This window comes from Podarcis pityusensis (assembly GCF_964106645.2).
Source record: "Podarcis pityusensis genome assembly, chromosome: 10".
NCBI lineage: Eukaryota > Metazoa > Chordata > Lepidosauria > Squamata > Lacertidae > Podarcis > Podarcis pityusensis.
Genome location: NC_138035.1, coordinates 2,869,670 through 2,893,151, shown reverse-complemented (window position 1 = coordinate 2,893,151; position 23,482 = coordinate 2,869,670). Strand labels below are relative to the sequence as shown.

General features: G+C 49.8%; 2 protein-coding genes across 5 annotated transcripts in view; one reads left to right on the top strand and one right to left on the bottom strand.

The window, feature by feature from the left end:
- The window catches only part of CPT1B (carnitine palmitoyltransferase 1B), a 46,182-nt gene extending 36,812 nt beyond the window's left edge, over window positions 1-9,370 (top strand). For all 4 annotated transcript variants that reach the window (XM_081022780.1, XM_081022778.1, XM_081022777.1 and 1 more), the window contains exons 12-19: window positions 1,026-1,131; window positions 1,674-1,790; window positions 3,107-3,271; window positions 5,099-5,233; window positions 5,876-6,028; window positions 6,234-6,347; window positions 7,707-7,799; window positions 8,978-9,370. In XM_081022780.1, the coding sequence (XP_080878906.1) occupies window positions 1,026-1,131; window positions 1,674-1,790; window positions 3,107-3,271; window positions 5,099-5,233; window positions 5,876-6,028; window positions 6,234-6,347; window positions 7,707-7,799; window positions 8,978-9,067 (973 nt within the window). In that variant the 3' untranslated portion in view covers window positions 9,068-9,370. The remainder of the gene's footprint in view (window positions 1-1,025; window positions 1,132-1,673; window positions 1,791-3,106; window positions 3,272-5,098; window positions 5,234-5,875; window positions 6,029-6,233; window positions 6,348-7,706; window positions 7,800-8,977) is intronic.
- A 4,752-nt stretch (window positions 9,371-14,122) lies between these two features.
- On the bottom strand, window positions 14,123-21,689 carry LOC308486459 (struthiocalcin-1-like). Its single transcript, XM_081023333.1, has 6 exons — window positions 21,570-21,689; window positions 19,276-19,363; window positions 17,374-17,471; window positions 16,637-16,774; window positions 15,324-15,438; window positions 14,123-14,436 (listed from the first exon to the last, which is right to left on the bottom strand). The coding sequence occupies exons 2-6, from the start codon at window positions 19,340-19,342 to the stop codon at window positions 14,375-14,377; spliced, it is 480 nt and encodes a 159-aa protein (XP_080879459.1). The 5' UTR covers window positions 19,343-19,363; window positions 21,570-21,689; the 3' UTR covers window positions 14,123-14,374.
- Window positions 21,690-23,482: the final 1,793 nt, after the last annotated feature.

The following is a 23,482-nucleotide window of genomic DNA, read 5'->3' as shown; positions in this document are numbered from 1 at the left end:
CTCGCTTCCACGAGTCGCCTGGGGCAGCCGTTGGGCACCTGGTGTGACGCTTCTGCTCCCGGTTAATTGCCCAGAGCCCATAAATGCCCCTCCTCTGACAAGCAGGGAAGAAAAGAGCTCTTTGGGCAGCCCAGCACACACACCTGCCTGCCTGCTGCTCTGAGGGATCTCACCTGTTCCAGGTGCCAGCTGCTCAGGGGAGCGGCAGGTGCTCCCACAACTGGCTGCTGTGTTTCTTTATCTTCCTGGGCTTCCTCTGTGTTCCTAAGGCTATCGCACCTCTGCCTTCTTATAGTGCAGGGGTCAGCAACCTTTTTCGGCAGAGGGCCGGTCCACTGTCCCTCAGACCTTGTGGGGGGCTGGACTATATTTTGAGGGGGGAAAGAATGAATTCCTATGCCCCACAAATAACCCAGAGATGCATTTTAAATAAAAGGACACATTCTACTCATCTAAAAACACGCTGATTCCCAGACCGTCCGGGGGCCGGATTGAGAAGGCGATTGGGCCGCATCCGGAGGGATATTTTAATTATTTGCATCATATATTTACACCTATTATTATTTCACGTTATGGCAAGTTTCTAGAGACTAGATTATGAGTCTTTGTAAATTGTGTTTCTAAAGGAACTTTTGTTATTGTCAAATGCCAATGTGTTTGCATTATTAAGTTTGTTATGAATAAAAAAAAATCATGTTAAGTTAGAGCTTAATAATTATTTCACTATTAATAGACTTCTTCTTAATTGTATTTCAGTTCAACAATCACTTTGTTAAAATACATGTTTCGTCATGTGCAAATGGCTTGAGATACCTATGAGGTCCATCAGTGACCATAGAGCATACATTCAACACAGAAAAAAACAGCTACAATTTGTTGTTGATGAAGGACAGCGGGAGATATCAAGGGCCCCATTGCCTTCAGTGGCTGAGAGTGTCATCCAACCTCAATCCGGCCCTGCTTGTGGCTGCCTGGCTTGCCCCAGCCTTGGCCCGTTCTAACTCAAGTTGTTGTTCTCACTGCAGGTGGTTTGACAAGTCCTTCACGCTGGTGGTATATCGCAATGGCAAGCTGGGTGCCAATGCTGAACACTCGTGGGCCGACGCACCCATCATGGGGCACCTCTGGGAGGTGAGAGGCAGGCAGGGAGGAGTCCCTCCTTTTTTACTCCCCCATGCGAACAACTGTGCGAGAGGGTTGTTGCGTTGCAGCGGGTTGGGCTGGATGACCCTTGGGTGCCCCCTCCAACTGTGCAGTTCTGTGATTCTATAGCAGGCACCCCCAAACTCGGCTCTCCAGGTGTTTTATAATAATAATAAATTTTATTTATTTTCCCCCCTCCCTGGCCGGAGCCAGGCTCAGGGTGGCTAACACCAATAAAATCACAGTAAAAACATAATAGGGGGAAAGGGGGGGGGGGAGAGAAAAAAAAACCCAATTTAAAATACAGGTTAAAATGCAATTTAAAATGCAGCCTCAATCAAGACCATAAGGGGAGGGAAACATAAGGGACTATGTTTTGGGACTACAACTCCCATCATCCCTAGCTAACAGGGCCAGTGGCCAGGGATGATAGGAACATCTGGAGGACCAGGTTTGGGGGTGCCTGTTCTATAGGAACTTCTCTACCCCCCCCCCCGCCCAGCTCTCATCCTTTCTGCCTTCCTCCCCAGTTCATGCTGGCCACAGATGAGTTCCAGCTGGGATACTGCAGCAGTGGACATTGCCACGGGGTGCCCAACACAGACCTCCCCATGCCACAGCGCTTGACGTGGGACATTTCTGAGGAGGTAGGCTTTGCACTGTTGCAGGAATTTATGTATAGGTTGGGGGGTTGCCCCTCCAGCAGATATCATGCACATGCAGCCCACTACCAAAAACCAGCACAATCACTTTTCTGACTTTTTTGATTTGTCTCTACAAAACACTTCATCAAAGTTTCTTCCTATCTATTCAGAGGGCCTTTGCTGCACAATACCAAATGTAAGAATTCACTGATAGATGTCTCTATGTACTGGCTCACTGGGAAAACTTCAGAAATTCATATAGACATGTGAGCTCAGCTACTCAGCAGCCCCTCTGCCTGAGTGATAATCCCTGGCATCCTGATACCCGAGTGCCAGACAGGTAGCCATTCCAGAAATAACAAACCCAGATGAAGACAAAAGGGTGTGATGAACTTGGCTGGGAAACAGGGAAATGTAAATGTCTCTTTTGTTACACTTGATGGGTGTTTGGTGGAGAGCAAGAAGAACCATGGGGCAGGGTCCAGGATGCTCAGATTACGGCCACCAGACCTCCCCTTTCATGATTAACCATGATGTATTAGTGATGTCGTTTGGGGGCCGTAACATGGGGATTAAAGGTAAAGGGTAAAAGGACCCCTGACCATGAGGTCCAGTTGTGACCGACTCTGGGGTTGCGGCACTCATCTCTCTTTCTTGGCCAAGGGAGCCGGCGTACAGCTTCCAGGTCATGTGGCCAGCATAACTAAACCGCTTCTGGCTAACCAGAGCAGCGCACGGAAACGCCGTTTACCTTCCCGCCGGAGCGGTACCTATTTATCTACTTGCACTTTGACGTGCTTTGGAACTGCTAGGTGGGCAGGAGCAGGGACCGAGCAACGGGAGCTCACCCCATCGCGGGGATTTGAACCGCCAACCTTCTGATCGGCAAGTCCTAGGCTCTGTGGTTTAACCCACAGCGCCACCCGCGTCCCTTAATATGGGGATTAGCAGCTAATAAAAGTTTGGGCTCTCTTTTGTTCGGGGCTTCCATTTTGTTCCACCTGGTGGCAGGTGGGAGTCCTGTCGCGATAGTCTTCAATCAAGACCAAGCCTGCTGGCTGCTGTTTTGCTCTGGTGTTCCTGGCTGGTGTCCTTGTTTTTTGTCCAGGGGAGCCCTCAGATTTCTCCGTTAACAGCACCCCCATTTTTTGCCTCGGCGGAGTGCCAGACGCTGTGCGGAACATCTGCAGGGCCACACGGCCCATGCTGCTCTCTGGCTCCCGACCGAGAGGTGTTGCGCCCCCTCCTCACCCTCGAGAGCGTGGGGCAGGGTAGGGGGCTTCCCTCCAAGCTCTCACCCCCCCGGCTTATCCTTGCAGTGCAGCCAGGCCATCGAGCTTTCGTACCGCGTGGCCAGGACCCTGGCGGACGACGTGGATTTCCACTCCTTCCGCTTCACGGAGTTTGGCAAAGGTCGCATCAAGAAGTGCCGGACCAGTCCAGACAGCTTCATCCAGATTGCCCTGCAGCTGGCGCATTTCCGGGTAAGCCCCCCCTCATCCCCCCTCCCCAATGAACGGCGGTGGGTGGGATCGGGGGCAAGGGCGTTCAGGATGCGGCGCTCACCTTTGCACAACTGGCCGCGTGCAAAAGCAGGGGTTTCTTCACGGCTGCGGTGCACAAACCAGGGTGGATAAAAATGAATATTTTTTTTAAAATTTAAATCGAAATTTTTTAAAAAATTAATCGGATTTTTAAAATAAAATGCTTTTGGAGGAAAAACCTTTCTAAAGGTTTTCTGTTGAAGTTACATGATAGTCCAAAGGCTCTTCATCAGGAAGTAAGGGTTTGTTTTAAGTTTTTCATGTGGGCTAAAACTCAGTCTAAGTTGTTGTTTTTAATTGTTTAACCACATCAGTTAACAAACATGGATACATATGCTATAATGTTATTGCTTTAGTTAAATAAATTGTTTAAATTGTTATTAAGGAAATGATTGTTTTTCTCCTTCCAATAAAGTACAGCAGAAAAGTTGTCCAAATATAAACAGTTAACTTATTAAACCTCACAATAATTATCAGTCTATGTATTTCTAACAGTATAACCAAATCAGTAATTTCTGATATAACTGTAAAAACTACTCTGAAAATTTATTATTCCAAAAGTGAAACCTTTATCTGGTTGTAAATATTATGATTATACCAGCAAGAATGAGTCTTTCTGCAAAAAAAAAAAAAAAAAAAAAAAATTAAAACAAGTCTTGCTGACTAATGATTTAAATCATGATTTAAATTGTGATTTAAATCGATTTGATTTAAATCAAATCCACCCTGGCACAAACCTCTCTTTATCCTCCCTGCATCATGGATTATTCAGCCATGACACCTGGACTGCATGGGGTCAGACTAGATGGACATTGGAGATCCCACCAAAGTCCACCAGTTTTGTTTGTTAAACTAAATAGCTTTGATCTGGAAGAAATGTGCAACTGATTGCTACCGCGTTGAATCTTATTGTTGTTCTCCCTTAAGTGGGCTGTGCAAACTGCTATTCTGAATAACGCTTTTTATAGAGTCGTGTGAGGGATGAGTTTATGGAACGGAGGGGGGTGGTATTCCCCCCCCCAAAAAAAATGGGGGCGGGACCACTAGCTGGGCGCCGTTTCCTGAAGTGTCAGGGTGCACAAAGCCTTGAGAAGGGGCTTAGGAGAAGATGGGGGTCTGGATGTGTTCCTTGCAAAGTTGGGGGCGTGGGGGCCAGTGCCGGATTTATGTATAAGCTAAACAAGCTATAGCTTAGGGCTCCTCTCTCTTGGGGGCCCCCAGAAAATTAAAGGAAAAAACCCCTGGATGTACATTTCCAAAATATAAGATTAAAAACATATAAAATAAAACCTACATACAGCAACAGTGTTTTGTCTTGTGTGAGCTCCTATGATGTAAGTCATGGGCCTCGCCTGCTAGCCTGCTCCCTAAAAGATAGCTGTCAACTTTTCCCTTATCTTGTGAGGAATCCTATTCAGAATGAGGGAATTTCCCTTTAAAAAAGGGAAATGTTGACAGCTATGCCTTCAAATATCCCTGGTTTGCTGCTTTCTATATAGAGGGTGCCTGCATTCTGCATGGACTGGCTGCACAGAGACATGTGAAAATGGGATACCTATTAGGTCCATATATTACCATATAGCATATATTCCACACAAAAAACAGTGACCATTTGTTGTTGACAAAGGACAGCTGGACATATCAAGGGCCCCATTACTTTCAGTAGCTGAGGACCTCATCAAACCGAAATCCGGCCCTGATGGGGGCAGTCAGGTTTGGCTTCCTCTCCTGACCCCCAGCCCACGTCCTCACTGCCTCTTCTTCCAGGACAAGGGTCGCTTCTGCCTCACCTATGAGGCCTCCATGACGCGGCTCTTCAGGGAAGGGAGGACGGAGACGGTTCGATCCTGCACCAGTGAGTCCACAGCCTTCGTGCGCAGCATGTCCAACGCAAAGTGCAGTGTGAGTTTCATCGTTGCGAGGGTCTCCCTGCGCCCCGTTGGCCCTCATCCTGACCCCTTCCCTCCTGCCTGTCAGAAGCCCTTTTGTACTTTCTCTCCCTCCCTCCCACTCTCTCCCTGTTATATATTATTATGCAGTGGTACCTTGGTTCTCAAACTTGATCCGTTCCGGATGTCCGTTCCAAAAGCAAAGCGATCCAAAATCAAGTCAACACTATTAATTTATTATTGTTGTTGTTTTATTATTATTATTATTATTATTATTATTATTATTACTATTATTGTGGGATATTTACAATGCAGTCAAACCAACAGCCGTGTTTGCTAGATAGGCACCAGGAAAATACAGTCTGCCTAAAAGCATCCTAAATTACTAAAAGGCTAAAACTAGCCTATCAAATCTTCCCTTTTAAGCTGCAAAGGGATGCACTGCTGAACTCACAGGCGTGAGAAAGGAAATATAATATCTAATAAACATCTCTGCTATGCACATCCCTACAAATAATAAGCGTGAAAATATATCTGTGTGGTACTCCAGAAAAAAAATAATGTTGATGTCCCCCGTTCTGGTGTCGTGAGAGAGGGAGGAAAACCCTTTTTCTTCCACCCACTTCCTCCATAATTTTCCGATTCCCCCTTGCAGCCGGCCGAGTCCCTGCGACTGTTCAAGGTGGCAGCTGAGAAGCACCAGAACATGTACCGGCTGGCCATGACGGGGTCTGGCATCGACAGGCACCTCTTCTGCCTCTACGTGGTCTCTCGCTACCTGGGGGTCGACTCGCCCTTCCTTGCCAAGGTGACGCAGCTTGGGGCTTTGGCCACCCTCCCCACCCACCCGGACTGGGCAGGTTGAGCCTCGATGCGCAGCCAGGGGCTCCCTGCGATTGGCGTCCCACGACTCCTCGCACGTCCAGCAAAGGCTGCTGACCCAGGTGCTTTTGCAGGGGCGTGGGTGGGGGGTGGAACCGCCACTCACTCTGTCCCCGCCCTGCCGCCCGTAGGTGCTGTCTGAGCCCTGGCGCCTCTCCACCAGCCAGACCCCCCAGCAGCAGATCAAAATGTTCGACATGGAAGCCAATCCGAACCACGTCTCCTCAGGAGGGGGCTTCGGCCCAGTGAGTAGGCGCTGTGTAAAAGACAGGGGGAGAATGGGAAAAGGCTTTCTGGGGACCCCAGGGTGGGTGGAGGGGAGCGGGGGGCAATGGAGGTATTTAAAAGGAAGAGCCGACGTAGTTCAAACATCTGCTTGGCATGTAGAAGGTTCCAGGTTGACTCCTTGACATTCCCAGGGAAACCTGGGTGGCCCATTTCTGGGGGACAGGGGGCAGGCAGGTGTGGGGGATTCCCTGGTCCTGAATGGGGCCCCTGAAGGACCAGGTGTGCAGCCTGGGAGTCATTCTGGACTCACAGCTGTCCATGGAGGCGCAGGTCAGTTCTGTGTCCAGGGCAGCTGTCTGCCAGCTCCTCTGGTACGCAGGCTGAGACCCTACCTGCCCGCAGACTGTCTGCCACAGTGGTGCATGCTCTGGTTATCTCCCACTTGGACTCCTGCCATGCGCTCTACGTGGGCCTTTGAAGGTGACCCAGAAACTACAACTAATCCAGAATACGGCAGCTAGACTGGTGACTGGGAGCGGCTGCCGAGACCATATAACACCGGTCCTGAAAGAACTTCATTGGCTCCCAGGACGTTTCCAAGCACAATTCAAAGTGTGGGGGCTGACCTTTCAAGCCCTAAACCCAGGGGTCAGCAGCCAGTTTGACCAGCCCACAAGCCTCCCCCGAACCAAGCCTCCTGCTCAAGTGCTGCGCTAAACAGGAGCGGCGCGGGGACTTTCTTCCGCGGCACTGAAAACCATGCATGCACAGACACTGAAAATCGTGTCTGCGCAGACACAGAAAATCGTCTCCGGCCCATGGAGGGATCTCCGGGGGACCAATCTGGCCCAGGCAAGATAAAGTTTGCTGACCCCTGCCCTAAATGGCCTCAAAGGCCCAGTATACCCGAAGGAAAGTCTCCACTCCCATTGTTCAGCCTGGACACTGAGATCCAGTGCTGAGGGCCTTCTGGCAGTTCCCTCACTGCGAAAAGTGAGGTTGCAGGGAACCAGGCAGAGGGCCTTCTCGGTGGTGGCGCCCTCCCACCAGATCTCAAGGAAATAAAGAACTATCTGACTTTTAGAAGACACCTGAAGGCAGCCTTGTATCAGGAGGTTTTCAATGTGTGATGTTTTATTATATTTTTATACATGTTGGAAGCAACCCAGTCAGATGGGTGGGGTACAAATAATAAATTTGTTGTTGTTGTTGATAGACCCCAGGAAGCTGGCATTGAAATGCAGGCATCCTCTGACATCTGCCGGTGCCACTAGCCCCTACTGCCCCCCTGCCTTTAGTGCACTTTCCCTCTGGTGTGGAACTGGCCACCCCACTTCTGCCGTGGGCCTCAGCGCCTCTCCCTCTTCTCCCTGCAGGTGGCTGACGACGGTTATGGCGTCTCCTACATCATTGCTGGAGAGAACCTGATCACTTTCCACGTCTCCAGCAAGTTCTCCAGCCCTGAGACGGTGAGCGTGCCTGGGGAGGGAGGTTGGGGTCTCCTGGGGGCTATGGGGATGAAGCCCATTTGGGAAAGTGCCTTGAGCATCCCTTTGTTGGCCAGGACGGGCCCTTCTCTCCCTTTGTCATAAGAAGAGTCTGCTGGATTCGGCCAATGGCCCATTGAGTCCAGCATCCTGTTCTCATAGTGGCCACCCAAGATGCCCATGGGAAACCTTGTAAGCAGGATTCGAACACAAGAGGACTCTCCCCTCTTCTGGTTTCCAGCAGCTGGTTATTTCAGTTCCTGATTCAACTGCGGAGACAGAGCATAGCCTTACGATCCTCCATGACTTTGTCTAATCCTCTTTTAAAGCCATCCAACCTGGGGGGGGGATCACTGTTTCCTGCAGCAGTGAGTTCCATAGTTAATGTGCGGCGTGAAGAAGTTCTTTTATCCATCCTGAATCGTCCAACGTTCAGCTTCGCTGGACTTCCACAAGGGAGAAAAACGTCCATCTGCCCTCTTTCTCCTTGCCAAATATAATCACATAATCCTCTATCTGTCAGCATCGCCCTTGAGCCAGTGCCACCAACTGGACTCATCTACTTCAGCCCCGACTGGGCTAGGCGAGCTGGATAGCACTTCCAGAGACCACCTTCCACACAGGAACAGGTCAAAGTGCTGTGGACTCACAGCTCAGAGTTGTGAGCACCAGATTCACTCCCACAAGAAGACAGTCGTCGCACAGCAGTGTATAGCAGAGTATAGCAGAGCATAAACGACTCAGAGAGCAGCTCTGTAGAATATCTTCTTTATTCTATCTACAACTATAATACACAACTATGTATAGAGCTAAATGGGGTCTAAATGAAAATGCTGAACTGCACTGAGTGTCTGCAGCTGTTCTTAGCAGCAACCTTATCTATACACACGATCTCTCTCTAACACTCAGTCTCTCTCTCTCTCTCTCTTTGATGTGAGGCTGGAGTGGAATAAGTAGAGAGCAAAAACCGCCCCTCCTCTCTGGAGAATCAGCAGAGAATATCAGCAGATTCTTGGATATGGGAGGGGTGAAATCTCCTCACTATCATGTCGCCTCTCTCTTGCTAAAGTCCCAAATGCTGCAACCTTTCCACCCGGGGGAGTATCTCCACCCCCTTGGTCATTTTGACTGCCCTTTCCCAACTCTCTCTTCTTCCCCAGGACTCCAAGCGCTTTGGGAAGAACATCCACCGGGCGATGCTGGACATTGCAGCCCTGTTTGAAACGCCACCCAAGAAAGTGGCCGACTGAGCTTGGACTGGGCTTCCGATGGCGGTGACCCCTCTGTCCTGGGCCGACTCTGACTGGAGCCACAAGGAACACACACAGAGACACACACACACCCGGCCAACTGTCTGCAGAGCTGGTTCCTTCCTGGCAAGCGGAAAGCAAGAGGATGCTTCTGGGCCCCACTTCCAGCTGCTGCCCCCCCAGCCCTCTCTGCCCGGAGGAGGCACCCCATGGAGGGACCCCAGAGGCTGGCGGGAGACGGGCAAGAGGGTGGGGCAGGGTGTATTTATGATGTCACTCATAAAGGAGGAACACTTTTGGCTGCGGGTGCCTGGCGCTGAGCCTGTTTTCTAAGCTGCTCTGCTGTAGGTGTCTCTTAGGGAACGGGGAGGGGGGCAGAGGAAATGCAAGTTGGGCAGGGGGGTGGCAGGAGCTGGGGGCTCCCCCTCAGCTTCTTTCTTGGGTGGTGTGTGCATTCCCAGGGCCCATCCCTCTCCAGCCCCAGACAAGGCACAAAGAATGGATCTTTCCCTGAAAAAATTGCAGGCTTACTCCAGTATTGGTCAGCAGTCCTAACAACCTTGCCACATAGCTGCTGGAGAAGAGGGGCACAGGAAGTCGCCTTGCTTTGGGGGCTCACCTGCGCTTCCTTTCACACTGACCCCTTTGTGTTGCAAAGAGAACGTCAGCAGTGTCTGGGCCACACGATGACCATGTACATATGCAATAAACAATCTTTTATATATAGACTACATATAGAATGTATGTAGCTGAAAATATCCAATCCCGTGGAACAGTGCTCATGTAATAATGTGGTCCACAGCACTGGATATTTTCATTTCCATACATTCATTCGAAATAAGATGGGTTTATGAAGCAATTCTATATCCTCCCATCACGCTGACAAAGAATTCTACGTCTATATCTGGAATCACAGTTCAGTGTTGGACATCATATTTGCTGAAGACACAAAGCTTCACAGCTTGTCTGTCACTGTATAAAGTCTGGTAAAGGTAAAGTGACCCCTGACCATTAGGTCCAGTTGCAGACGACTCTGGGGTTGCGGCGCTCATTTTGCTTTATTGGCCAAGGGAGCCGGCGTACAGCTTCCGGGTCATGTGGCCAGCATGACTAAGCCGCTTCTGGCGAACCAGAGCAGCGCACAGAAACGCCGTTTACCTTCCCGCCGGAGGGGTACCTATTTATCTACTTGCACTTTGACGTGCTTTCGAACTGCTAGGTTGGCAGGACCAGGGACCAAGCAACGGGAGCTCACCCCGTCATGGGGATTCGAACCGCCGACCTTCCGATTGGCAAGTCCTAGGCTCTGTGGTTTAACCCATAGTGCCACCCGTGTCCCATAAAGTCTGGTACCTCACTTCATTTAATGATTTTCAGAGACTTTGAGACTAAAGATTTCGTTTTGGACTTGTTATGGTTTGAAGGAATTCTAGAAAATATTGTTTATTGCATATGTACATGGTCATCATGTTGCCTACTTCAGGTATTGGTCAGCAGTCATAACCTCCTTGCCGCATAGCTGCTGGAGAACAGGGGCAGAGGACACCCCTTTGCTTTGGGGGCTCACCTGCACTTCTGTTTTCCTGGGGAAAACTTCCAAACTTTGCCGCTGAATCGGAGCAAGCAGCTATCAGGGTTTCCCCAGAGGACATTTCCTCTGATTTAGTTCCAAAGAGCTGGTTTTCCAGGGGAAAGCAGCGTGGCAAACAGGAAACCACTCGGATAGGAAAGGCAGAAAATCCCTGGGGCCAGTGCTTTCTGGGCAAGCACAACTGGACGTGTGGCAAAGCCCCTCTGTCGGACCAATGGTCTTTCTTGCTCAGTATTGTAACGCAAGTCGGGTGCCAACTCTCTGCAAGACTCCAGGAGGTTCCCGGCACTGTGGTTCCTTTGGAGTCCTGAGACATGGCAGAGACTGTCATAGCTTCAAGAAATACGGTTTATTCACCCATTTGCACCTTCAGCCTGCACGGAGGGGGTCCAGATCTCACAGCACGGTCATTTCAAGAGGGGCTTGCCCCCTACACCACTGCCGCCTTAGAGTCCAAGGCATCTCTCCCAGCCAGCCTTCAGCCAGCCTGCCCAAGATGGATCCCAGTCTTTTCTCCGCCATCTCCTTCCCGGAACACCTTGCTAAACAACCTTCTATTCCACACTCAGTTACGTTGGCAACCTTCCAGACCCCCCAGACTCTATTGGCTATTGGCAATGCATCCTTTGAGCCAAATTCGCAAGGCTGGGCCCAGGTCAACAGCCTTGCTCAGGGAGAGGAGGAAGGGGCCACAGAGGGATGCCCTGGCCCTCAACTGCAGCACAGGCCCTTCCTGCTCTCATCCACGTTGAAGCTGCCTAATGGGTCCCAGGTTCTTAGTGCCACGAAAACTCAGCTGGATCTGAAAACTTCAGAAAGAAGTGTGCATCTCTGAATCCCAAAGGAGGCTGTTTTTGAGCGTCCCTGCTGGGAGAGCTTTCTGGAGATTATTTGCAAGTCTTGGGTTCCGCTTAAGCAGCCCAGTCATACAAATGCTTACACAGGAGTAAGTTGCACTGAGCCCACCTGGGCTTCCCCAAGAGTCTTGCAGCCTCCCCCCACCCACCCAACATTTTTCTTGGCCAACACTGCCAGTCCCTTCATCTTTCCTCAAAGGATTTGCCACTGGGGGTGTGCTGAGCTTAGGTCAGATCTTAAGGAGGGCATGAAGACGGGGGTGGGATGAGGGAGCTTCTCCAAAGGAGGGGCAGGCAGGACAAGAAGCAGGTCAAGCCCAAGAACTCTGTCACACGACTGCGGATTGCCCAGAGAGGGAAATGGGGAGGAGAGGTCCTCGGGTCTTGGCACATCCACTGTGGATGCTGTGATTCTGGGCAGCTGCATCTTCTACAGGCCCCCCATTGGCTGCTGCCAGCAAGTGATGGCAGTGGCGTAGCGTGGGGGGTGCAGGGGGGGCCGGCCGCACCAGGCGCAACATCTGGGGGGGGGGGCGCGCTCACACTCGCAGCTCTCTGCCCCTACTAAAATCCACGGGTTAGGGAGCGCAAATTACTTGCCTTGCCCCGGGTGCTGACAACCCACGCTACGCCACTGAGTGATGGCTTCATTTTCCATTGCCAATGGAACCCTTGGGTGGTAGGCATCAGATGCCCTGACTGCATCACCTTCATATATCTTTGTGTCTCATGAGCCAGTATGGTGTAGTGGTTAAGAGCAGTGGACTCATAATCTGGGGAACCGGGTTCGCGTCTCCGCTCCTCCACATGCAGCTGCTGGGTGACCTTGGGCTAGTCACACTTCTCTGAAGTCTCTCAGCCCCACTCACCTCACAGAGTGTTTGTTGTGGGGGAAAGGAGATTGTTAGCCGCTTTGAGACTCCTTCGGGTAGTGATAAAGCGGGATATCAAATCCAAACTCCTCCTCCTCCTCCTCCTCCTCCTCCTCCTCCTCCTCCTCCTCCTCTTCTTCTTCTTCTTCTTCTTCTTCTTCTTCTTCTTCTTCTTCTTCTTCTTCTTCTTCTTCTTGGATTTCCACAACAGTTCCCCATAAACATACCATCACCACCCCACCCTGCTAGGCTATGGAAGAAAAGATCTTCTGCCACAGTTGCAGGAGTGATTCCGGAAGGTGCCAAAGATGTTTCTGATTGAGAATGTTGCGAAAAGATACCAGGTTTCCAGAAAACCATCACCACCTCCTGTACCAGCTAGAGGCCTCCCTCCTTTTGCCCGTTTTCCCAAGAGTGCCATTGTCCATACTTTTCGCTGCCCCACCAAGAGATGAGAACGACCTAATCCTTTTCAGATTTGGGGCTACCTCAACTGATGCGGGTGGCGCTGTGGGCTTGCCGATCAGAAGGTCGGCAGTTCGAATCCCCGCGACAGGGTGAGCTCCTGTTGCTCGGTCCCTGCTCCTGCCAACCTAGCATTTTGAAAGAACATCAAAGTGGAAGTAGATAAATAGGTACCACTCCAGCAGGAAGGTAAACGGCATTTCCGTGCGCTGCTCTGGTTCACCAGAAGCGGCTTAGTCATGCTGGCCACATGACCCGGAAGCTGCACGCCGGCTCCCTCGGCCAATAAAGCGAGATGAGCGCCGCAACCCCCGAGTCGACCACGACTGGACCTAATGGTCAGGGGTCCCTTTACCAACTGCCTTCTTGACCCTGTGCCACATTGTCTGCCCTCTGCAGCCCTGCCTCCTCACTCCTGCAAGATTTTATCTTCAGCTATGCTATCACTTTGGACGTGCTAAGGAAAAGTCTCCCCATCCCCTGAAGGCCACACAGCAAACATGCCCAGGGAGGTTGTGGACGCTCCTCCTTCCTTGGAGGTTTTAGGTTGGGTGGTCATCTGCCATGGATGCTTTGGCTGAGATTCCTGCATTGCAGGGGGTTGGACTGGATGGTTGGACTAGAGGGTAGCTTCCAAGTCTACAATGCTATGATTCTATGGGTCATTTCCTGCCACAACCAGTCCCACTTTGTTCCCCATCAGGCTTGAACAGAGAGCAAAGCTAACCAGGCATGGTTGGCCTCTGATCTAGCCACACACACCTCGCAGCATGGCATCTTCTTGCTGCTTTGGACTACAGATCCCCTCATCTGCTGCCTCTGTGGCCATCTGACGCAGGGGCTGATGGGTATTGTAGTCCAACCAGCTGGAGGACACCAGGGGAGAGAAGGCCGCCCCAGAGCAAGGAAGGGTTAGGACCCCTAAATCGGGACTTGCTTTAGAGCAGGGGTCAGCAAACTTTTTCAGCAGAGGGCCGGTCCACTGTCCCTCAGACCTTGTGGGGGGCCGGACTATATTTTTTGGGGGGAAATGAACAAATTCCTATACCCCACAAATAACCCAGAGATGCATTTTAAATAAAAGCACACATTCTACTCATGTAAAAACACGCTGATTCCTGGACCATCCGTGGGCTGGATTGAGAAGGCGATTGGGCCGGATCCGGCCCCTGGGCCTTAGTTTGCCTACCAATGCTTTAGAGGGTCCCAATTTCCATGTATCCCCTTAAAAAAGCATCGCCCCCCACAGAAAATGAACGGAGATGGTACATTTTACATGCACAAGAGAGGTTTATTGCAGGTTCTGTGCTGCTGCCTGCCTGGGTTGGCATCCAGAGTCAGAGCAAGGGAGCTCGGGGGGGGTGCTGATTCGAGAGAGGAGAGAGGGGGAAAGGGGATGTGTAGTGGGGGTCTGTGCAGGGCTGGAGACAGGAGACCGGGGCCTCCAGGCACCCACCCAGGGCAGGGCAGGTTGTGGTCTGTGCTGAAGCTTCCAGGATTCCTGCCCACCAGGTGTGCTTGCCTACACCTTGCAGACAAAGGGGTTCCGGTCATAGCAGGAATCGTTGTCCCACAGCATGAACCCTGGAAAAGGGGAGAGAGGGAGGAGTCAGTCCTGGGAAACCTGCCCAATATCCGAAGAGTCTGTTTTTGCAGCGGCTGACCACATGCCCCAAAAGTGTTGGTGCTGACCTTTCAAGCCCTATACGGCCTCGGCTCAGTAGACCTGAAGGAGAGTCTCCACCCCCATCGTTCTGCCCGGACACTGAGGTCCAGCTCCAACAGCCTTCTGGTGGTTCCCTCACTACGAGAAGCAAAGCTTCAGGGAACCAGGCAGAGGGCCTTCTCGGTGGTGGTGCCTGCCCTGTGGAATGCCCTCCCACCAGATGTCAAAGAGAAAAACAACTACCAGACTTTTAGAAGACATCTGAAGGCAGCCCTGTTTAGGGAAGCTTTTAATGTTTAACAGACCACTGTATTTTAATACTCTGTTGGAAGCCAGCCAGATGGGTGGGGTATAAATAATAAAGTCTATTCTATTCCAAAAAGAAAACATGCAGGACCTGAGACCAGAGCCCTCTGCCCTCCTGTGGTTTCCAGCAACTAGGAATAGAGAATAGCCACTGTGGCCGGTAGCCATTGCTAGCCGTCGCCTCCATGAATTGGTCCTTTTTAAAAAAGGACTGGGTTGCCTCCTGTGGCAGCGAGTTCCATAGCTCTTTCCCCTCCTGTTCACCGCAGACCCTGCTACAAAGCAGAACGTTGCCACGGGAACCCACCTAACAAATGTCACACTGCCTTTATATTTCCATTTGTGTCGTGCCCCGCTGAGTTCTCATCGCAACAGCCTGAGGCAGGGAGTTCCGCAGGTTAACAGTGCCGAGCGTGAATGATTCCTGCCGCGAGCGCTGCCTGGTGCCCAGAAAAGAGCCACCCTCCTAAATCCCTCTCTCTCACACACGCTTCCTCACCTGAAGACTCATCCAGGGCAGCGCAATGTTCGCCTTTCAGGGCAGGATAGCTCTTGTACTTTTCCCAGGCTGTGTAGCTCACGGGGCTCCCGTCTGCCCAAGCCCAGCTGGTGCTCTGCAAATGGGGAAGACGAGAAATGTATCTGGGAACCGGCATTTGGAACATTTAGGGGCCGAGCTTTCAGAAGAACACAGCAAGGAGCCACGTAACATTTTAAAAAAACAAATAAATAAATACAACAAATGCACAAATAAATATTGCTTGGTAGAAAGAAACTCATCTCAAAGGATTCTGTGAATAACACCATTTTTTTAGGCGGCATCTGAAAGAAGGTCGGGATGTCAGCCTGGATAGCTCAGCTGGTTAGAGCGTGGTGCTGATAACGCCAATGTTGCAGGTTCGATCCCCGTATAGGACAGCTGCATTGCAGGGGGTTGGGCTAGATGATCGTCAGGGTCCCTTCCAACTGTACAATGTGAGGAGTTCAGCCTACACACGAGTAGGACCCTGGCAGAGACACGTGCCTGACTGGCATGTTCCCTCCCTCCTGGTCAATCGTTCGGGAGCTTCGAAAGCTTTCTTCAGCCCAAACATCACAGCGACCGATGCCAACAGACACCGGCACACTTAGGGGTCCGCAGAGTTTGCGCAACTTGCCTAACAGATCTCAGCAACTCAGCATGTTGGCTAATCGGCTTTATTTACATATAAACACACACGGAGCACTGCAACATGGCTCCCTCTCTCTCTAGCATCCGACAGCAAAGAGAAAAAGAACAAAGGACAATAGTCCCACTTCATGGAACACAGGAACACAAACATCCTGTCTCCGTCACTTCCCACTCAGTGGAGTCAAAACATACACCGCCATGTGAAAGACAACAATCCCATGACTGCAATCACGGAGCAGGAATTCTAACATACAATGTTATGGTTCGCACTGAACTTCCCCTGGCAGGGAGTTCCACAGGGCAAAGCCTCCCACACCAAAAGCTTGGTCCCTAGTAAAGGCCGACCAAACCTCAGGGGCTGTGTGGGGAACCCCCAGAAGTGCCCTGTCAGAGGATAACTGTGTTTGGGGCTGTGGAAATTCTGCATTCAGGTGAGAGCATGAATTCTCCCTTCCAGCAATTTCTCAGGTGCTCTGGCCTCTCCCACATGGAAACATGGATGCTTGAACGTCAACACGCACCACAAGCAACAGCGGCATATGGGGGCATATTCCTGCATCGCAGGGGGTTGGACTAGATGGCCCTCGGGGGACCCTTCCAAGGCTATGATTCTTTGATGGGCGATGATGCTTCTCACTCACCCTGCCAGGGATGGAGAGCCCGAACCAGACGTCGTCGTCGTCCCACCTCTGGGCCTGCTGCAGGAACCTGGCCACGGCGTTGTGCTCGTTCCTGTCCAGAAGGGAGGCCAGGTGTCCCCCCAGGCGCTGGCATTCATTCTGGTCGAGGGAGGGGAAAAGGTGAGTCCAAGATATTCAGAATACTGGGTAATGTTCTGGTTGCCTTATCTCAAAAAGGAGTTGGAGAAGGTTCAGAACCAAAATTATCAATGGGGTGGGGAGACTCCCCTGTGAGGAAAGGGGGCAGAGTTTGGGACTTCTTAGCTTATAGAAATTTAATAAATACAGGGGAAAGGGTGCAGAGTTTGGGACTTTTTAGCTTATAGAAATTTAATAAATACAGCCGTATCTTGGAACTCAAACGCCTTGGCTCCCAAACAAATCGGCACCCGAACGATCAAAACCCGGAAGTGAGTGTTCCGGTTTTTGAACAATTTTCAGAAGCCAAACGTCCGGGGTGGCTTCCGCTGCTTCCGATTGGCTGCAGGAGCTTGGAGCTAGGTTGGCAGGAGCTGGGACAGAGCAACGGGAGCTCACCCCGTGGTGGGGATTCGAACCGCTGACCAGCAAGCCCAAGAGGCTCAGTGGTTTAGAGCACAGCACCACCCGCATCCCTACTCATGTTGCTAGTGGGACCCACAAAGGGGGAGGGCTCCCTCCCACCCCATTTTGGGGGGAGGCCGTTTTACACTGCTCACCTCTGCATGCTGCCAGGACACCTCCTGGGGGAAGTAACCGTAGCATTTCCCCTGGAAAGACAGCCAGTTGTTGGGACACTGCGCAGCACGGACCCCTCCTGCGTGGGACACAGAGCGTCATCGTGAGAGATACAGAAACCCCTGGTTGCCCCCCAGCCACCCATCCTAGGAGAGAGGAGGACAGGGAAGGGCACCTCTGGGTAGCACGCCCCATTCCAATGGTGGGCACAAAGAGTCTGGGCAGCAGGCTTATTTGCTTATTTGCTATTCTTATTTTATTTTATTTTATTTATACAGTGGTACCTCGGGTTAAGTACTTACCGTATTTTTCGCCCCATAGGACTCACTTTTTCCCCTCCAAAAATGAAGGGGAAATGTGTGTGCGTCCTATGGGGTGAATGCAGGCTTTCGCTGAAGCCTGGAGAGCGAGAGGCATCGGTGCGCACCGACCCCTCTCGCTCTCCAGGCTTCGCGCAGCTCTCCGCAAGGCGCGGGAGCCCGGCACTGGGCTCCCACGGCTTGCGGAGAGTTGCCTGTTCTGGGGGCTGGGGTCGGGGGAAGCTCAGGCTTCCCCCGCCCCAGCCTCGCGCCTGGGGGGGAAATAATTCCCCCCCCTTTATTCCCCCCCCCAAAAAAAACTAGGTGCGCCTTATGGGACGGTGCGTCCTATAGGGCGAAAAATGCGGTAATTCGTTCCGGAAGTCCGTTCTTAACCTGAAACTGTTCTTAACCTGAAGCACTACTTTAGCTAATGGGGCCTCCCACTGCCGCCGGAGCACGATTTCTGTTCTCACCCTGAAGCAAAATTCTTAACCCGAGGTACTATTTCTGGGTTAGCGGAGTCTGTAACCTGAAGCGTCTGTAACCCGAGGTACCACTGTATGCCGATCTTGTCAGTGTTTGTTAAAAAAAAAAGTTCTGACCTCCCTTTGTCACCTCAGCCTGGTCCTCGGACCCTTGTCGGCATAAAAGAGTCCACGAGAAAAGTATCCTTGCGGAGTACTTTCTGCTTTTATTCTTAAAAGTCTTTTTGCAAAAGCGACTGACCAACTATACACACATCACCACTACCAGCTTTCACTAAGCAACCAACCAACCAACCCAACAACAAATTGACATTTCTCACTCTATATATACAACCCGGTGCAGATCTCCAGATCGAGACTTGAGGTGGACAAATTAAAATGACACAGTCAAAAAGCTAGGACCAAAACTCCCAGGCAACTCTGATTCTCCCTCCTTAGGGAAACCAGACTGGCTCCCTCCTTGTTGCCCCTCCTTGTCGCTGGCAAAGGCTTTCTTGCCCCAAGAGGCTTTTGGGAACGGACTGCTTTTAAGGAAAGCGCAGCCGCTGTGTTGCTTTTATTGCAATGATCTGTATGTTTGGCTAGATCTCTCTCTCTCTCTCTCTCTTACACACCAGTATACACATATATACTATCAAAATTTAATTGCTTTTAAAATTATTGTTCTCCCCTCCCCAAGGGGGTTTTAGCTGTGTTTATTTTTATCTGTAAGCTGCCTTGTGTCCCTGTTAGGGGAAAAGGCAGGGTGTAAATTCAACCTCATCACCACCACCACCACCATCAGTGCTTTTTTCTGGGGATACACAGGGCTACGCAAACCCCTAAACATGTTGTGAATCTTTGTACTTTTGTCCATTTATTTTCCCCGATTTGAACTATAAAAGGGTGATTTTCTTGAGCCAAAATGAGAGTACCCCTAAACATTTTTAAAGAAAAAAGCAGGAATAATAATAATAATAATAATAGTAATAATAATAATAATAATAATAATAATAATAATGGGCACTGGACCAGGATGATCCCCTTAAAATCTTCAGGGTGCCCATGCCTAGGGTGGGGCCCCATAATTCCCCATTGGGGTCTCGGGAGAACTCACCACTCATGAAGGGTCCAACTACTAAGCATCCCAGGAGCCCGAGGCTGAAATAGGAAACCAGGCCCATCTTCTTGCTTCTTCTTCAGCTCTGGGAAGGCAGAGAGAGAGGAAGAGGAATCAGGAGAAGAGAGGAGGACTCTGTGGTCCTTGCCCATTCAGTGCCAGAAGCAGAAATGTTTGCAGACAGCCTTGCCATCCCTGAACTGACGGCTTGGGGTGGCCAGTGCTGTTTGTTTCTTTTGAAATAATAAAAAAAATAAGGTCTTATATATACAGTGGTACTTCTGGTTACGTACTTAATTCATTCCAGAGGTCCTTTACCTGAAACTGTTCTTAACCTGAAGCACCACTTTAGCTTATGGGGCCTCCTGCTGCTGTCGGAACACGATTTCTGTTCTTATCCTGAAGCAAAGTTCTTAACCCAAGGTAATATTTCTGGGTTAGCAGAGTCTGTAACCTGAAGCGTCTGTAACCTGAAGCGTATGTAACCTGAGGTACCACTGTATAATAAATGTTCATAAATGTACCAATGTCTGGAGCAGCACAGGAAGACCTTTCTGAATCCATTTTGACTCCCTGAAACCATTTAGACTCCCAATCTGACCAAATGTTTTCTCTGCAAGGAGGGAGGGGGTGAGGGAACCTTCCCATTGTCTCAGGAATTGGGAAATCACCATCTCAAAGGAATGGCCAGACTACCAGGAAAGGCAATCAGATAAGGCACTATCAGAAAACCTGCCAGACAGGAAAAACAACAACACTCAAATTTCTGTTGTAGACCACATTTCTGTGATGTAGGTATGATGTATCTGGGGGGTGGTCTTGAGCTCCAGGGCAGGAAATTTAAAATGTCTACATAAGGGCTGGCACACCTTGGTTCGGGGTCCTCCTCAGGGGAGCACCCTGTTGCAACAGTCAATAAAGATCAGGCTTACTAGCTGCTTTGCTTCTCAATATTCTCTGGTTGGCCTCTGTTATTTTCTCCGACCGATGGAGAACCTACTAAGGACTCTATAAGGGCTTTTGTGTCCCCCATAAAGGAATAAGGGCAGATTTTTTGCTTATTACACTTTGTAAGCATTTGTATTTGTTCCGCAAGGGACAATGACAATAAAGATATCGTAAATTAAATCGTATGCCTCTGAGTACTTCAATAGCATCTTGGCAGCCGGGCCAGCCCTTGTCAGGGATTCTCTTGCTGCAATTCCAAGGGGTTGGACTAGATGTCCCCTGGGGATCCCTGCCAACCCTACAATTCTATGGTTTCATCCAGACTTGCTCTTGCTCCACCTCTTTCCCCTGCCTGACGAAACCTGATATTTACCGTTGAATCAGAGCAAACATCTACGGGGTTTTCTCTGAACTGACATTTGCTCTGATTTATCCCTACAGAAGAGACGCAGGTGGCGCTGTGGGTTAAACCACAGAGCCTAGGACTTGCCAATCAGAAGGTTGGCGGTTCGAATCCCTGTGATGGGGTGAGCTCCCGTTGCTCGGTCCCTGCTCTTGCCAACCTAGCAGTTTGAAAGCACGTCAAAGTGCAAGTAGATAAATAGGTACCGCTCCGGCGGGAAGGCAAACGGCGTTTCCTTGCGCTGCTCTGGTTCTCCAGAAGCAGCTCAGTCATGCTGGCCACATGACCCAGAAGCTGTACACTGGCTCCCTCAGCCAATAAAGCGAGATGAGCGCCGCAACCCCAGAGTCAGTCACGACTGGACCTAATGGTCAGGGGTCCCTTTACCTTTACCTATCCCTAAATAATAGGTTTTCCAGGGGGAAGCAGCGGGGACAGGGCAAAGCCATTGTGCTTTCTAGGTGCTGCTGTTCTGCTGAGCACCTAATTGCAAGGTGCCAACAACTGGTCTAGCAAACACAGAGTTTCCCTTCTGTGCATAGCTGTCAACCTCCCCTTTTTTTGCGGGAAATTCCCTTATTCCAGTGCCGTTTCCCACTGCTTCCCGCTGCTATCCCAGATTGTTAGATATCCCGTAGACTGTCCCTGGGACAGGTGAGGCTGCTGATCCCTTATTTTTGAGGCTGCTGATCCCTTATTTTCAAATCTGAAAGTTGACAGCTATGCTTCTGTGTGAGCTCTTTGGCTCGGCGTTGGGTGCCAGTTTTGCTCAAAGGGGCTAGCGAATCTCCAGCTAAAGGGCTATGATTTTTTCAAAAAAAGGAATAAAAATATTAATCCTCTGCCAAACATCAGTTGGCTAAACCCACCGATCAAACAAGGAGAGCTTGCTGCTTTCTAGCATAAAGGGGAAAAGGAAGAGGAAGCGGGTGAGACTCACCTGTCCGTCTTTTCCCAAAGGGAGGCGATTGCAGGTCAGCCGATGGAGGGGATGGGTGGCTTCTGCTGCCTTTATACCCCTCCATCTGGGGAGATCCGGCTCTCTGCAGGACATGTGGCAGATGTAACCCAAAAGCCCCCACCCCGCCCAAAGCAAACAAGAGATTAGAGAGATTCAGCAAACCGGACAGACAGGGATGGCCCTCTTATCAGAGAGATCAAAGGCAGGAGCTGGAGATGAAAGGAGGCGATGGGAGATTCTCTATGTCTGCATTGTCACTGCAGTCTGACACCCCTCCTTTTTTTTCCTCTTGGCCCAGCAGCTGGCAGCACAAAAAAGGACTATTCTGTTTTTTTAAAATAAATAAAAGGAACAGTGCAAAGTTAAAACATGTCCAGGGACATTCATGACATGCAGAAACTTCTTCTTTTTTAAAAAAATATATAATAATTTTTATTGAATGATTTTATATTACAAAAAACATTACAACCGTACTACCACAAAATACAACTGAGAAATAAAAATCACATACATCAATATTTTGTTTGTTGTTTGTTATTTACCGTCTTATTTCCTCCCAAACATCCCATACAAGACACACACACAAAAAGAACAATAATGATAATAATGAAAATAAATATTTTATCTTACAAAATCTTTTCTTCAATTTTGACTTCCTGTCAAGTCCCTTTGCATATGTTTTATCTTACAATTGAGTGTACACAAAACAAGAAACCTTTCTATATAAATTTTCCAATACATTCAGAAAACATAATAAATCCTTAATTGTTATCCACCTCCTTTTACTTCCTTTGTCACTCGAACGCTAGCACAGAGTCAAAACTATTATTGTATTTTTGAACATATCTTCCATAACCATCACATTTTTCTGCAAATTTTTGCTTTGAGTTTCCTCTGAGTTTGCTAGTCAATTGAGCCATCTCCACAAATTCCTGTAATTTAATTTGCTGATCTGTTATTTTTGGAGCCTCCTGATCTTTCCATCCCTTGGCCACGAGTATTTGAGCCACTGCAGTTGCATGCGAGAATAACTCACTTGAATTTTTTGGGATCTCTTTGTCTAAAATACTTAATAGAAATGCCTCCGTTTTTTTAATAAAGGTTATCCCCATCATCTTTTTTAATTCATCGTATATTTCCCCCCAACACATCTTAACCTTTTCACACGTCCACCACATGTGGATCATGTCACCGTTATTTCCTCCACATCTCCAACAACAACAATAATAATAATATAATAATAATAATTTATTATTTATACCCCGCCCATCTGGCTGGGCTTCCCCAGCCACTCTGGGCGGCTTCCCAAAAAAATATTAAAATACTGTACTACATCAAACATTAAAAGCCTCCCTAAACAGGGCTGCCTTCAGATGTCTTCTAAAAGTTTGGTAGTTATTTTTCTCTTTGACATCTGGTGGGAGGGCATTCCACAGGGTGGGTGCCACCACCAAGAAGGCCCTCTGCCTGGTTCCCTGTAACTTGGCTTCTCGCAGTGAGGGAACCGCCAGAAGGCCCTCGGAACTGGACCTCGGTGTCCGGGTAGAACGATGGGGGTGGAGACGCTCCTTCAGATATACTTCAGATATACAAGCATTCGCCAAATTCTTATACATTCTTGATAATCTGGAAGGAGTGAGGTACTGACATGCAGAAACTTCTCAATGGAAGCAGACAGGTTTTGCGGAACAGCAAACAGCAGGGGGGAGGCAGCGGAGGTGTAGTGGTTAGAGCGTCGGACTGAGATCTGGGTTCAAATGCCACCTCCACCATGAAGCTCCCTTGGTGACCATGGGAATGGAGATGCTTCCTTTCTTCATCTAACGTACCTCATAAGGTTGTTGTGGGGTTTAAATGAGGAAGGGAAGAGCCATGGGTTCCACCTTGAGCTG

Coding starts and splice junctions, on each gene's coding strand:
- LOC308486459 (XM_081023333.1), bottom strand. CDS start 19,342: ATGGGCCTGGTTTCCTATTTCAGCCTCGGGCTCCTGGGATGCTTAGTA. Junction 17,472..19,275: donor AGTTGGACCCTTCATGAGTG/GTGAGTTCTCCC, acceptor TGTCCCACGCAG/GAGGGGTCCGTGCTGCGCAG. Junction 14,437..15,323: donor TGCCCTGGATGAGTCTTCAG/GTGAGGAAGCGT, acceptor CCCCTTTTCCAG/GGTTCATGCTGTGGGACAAC.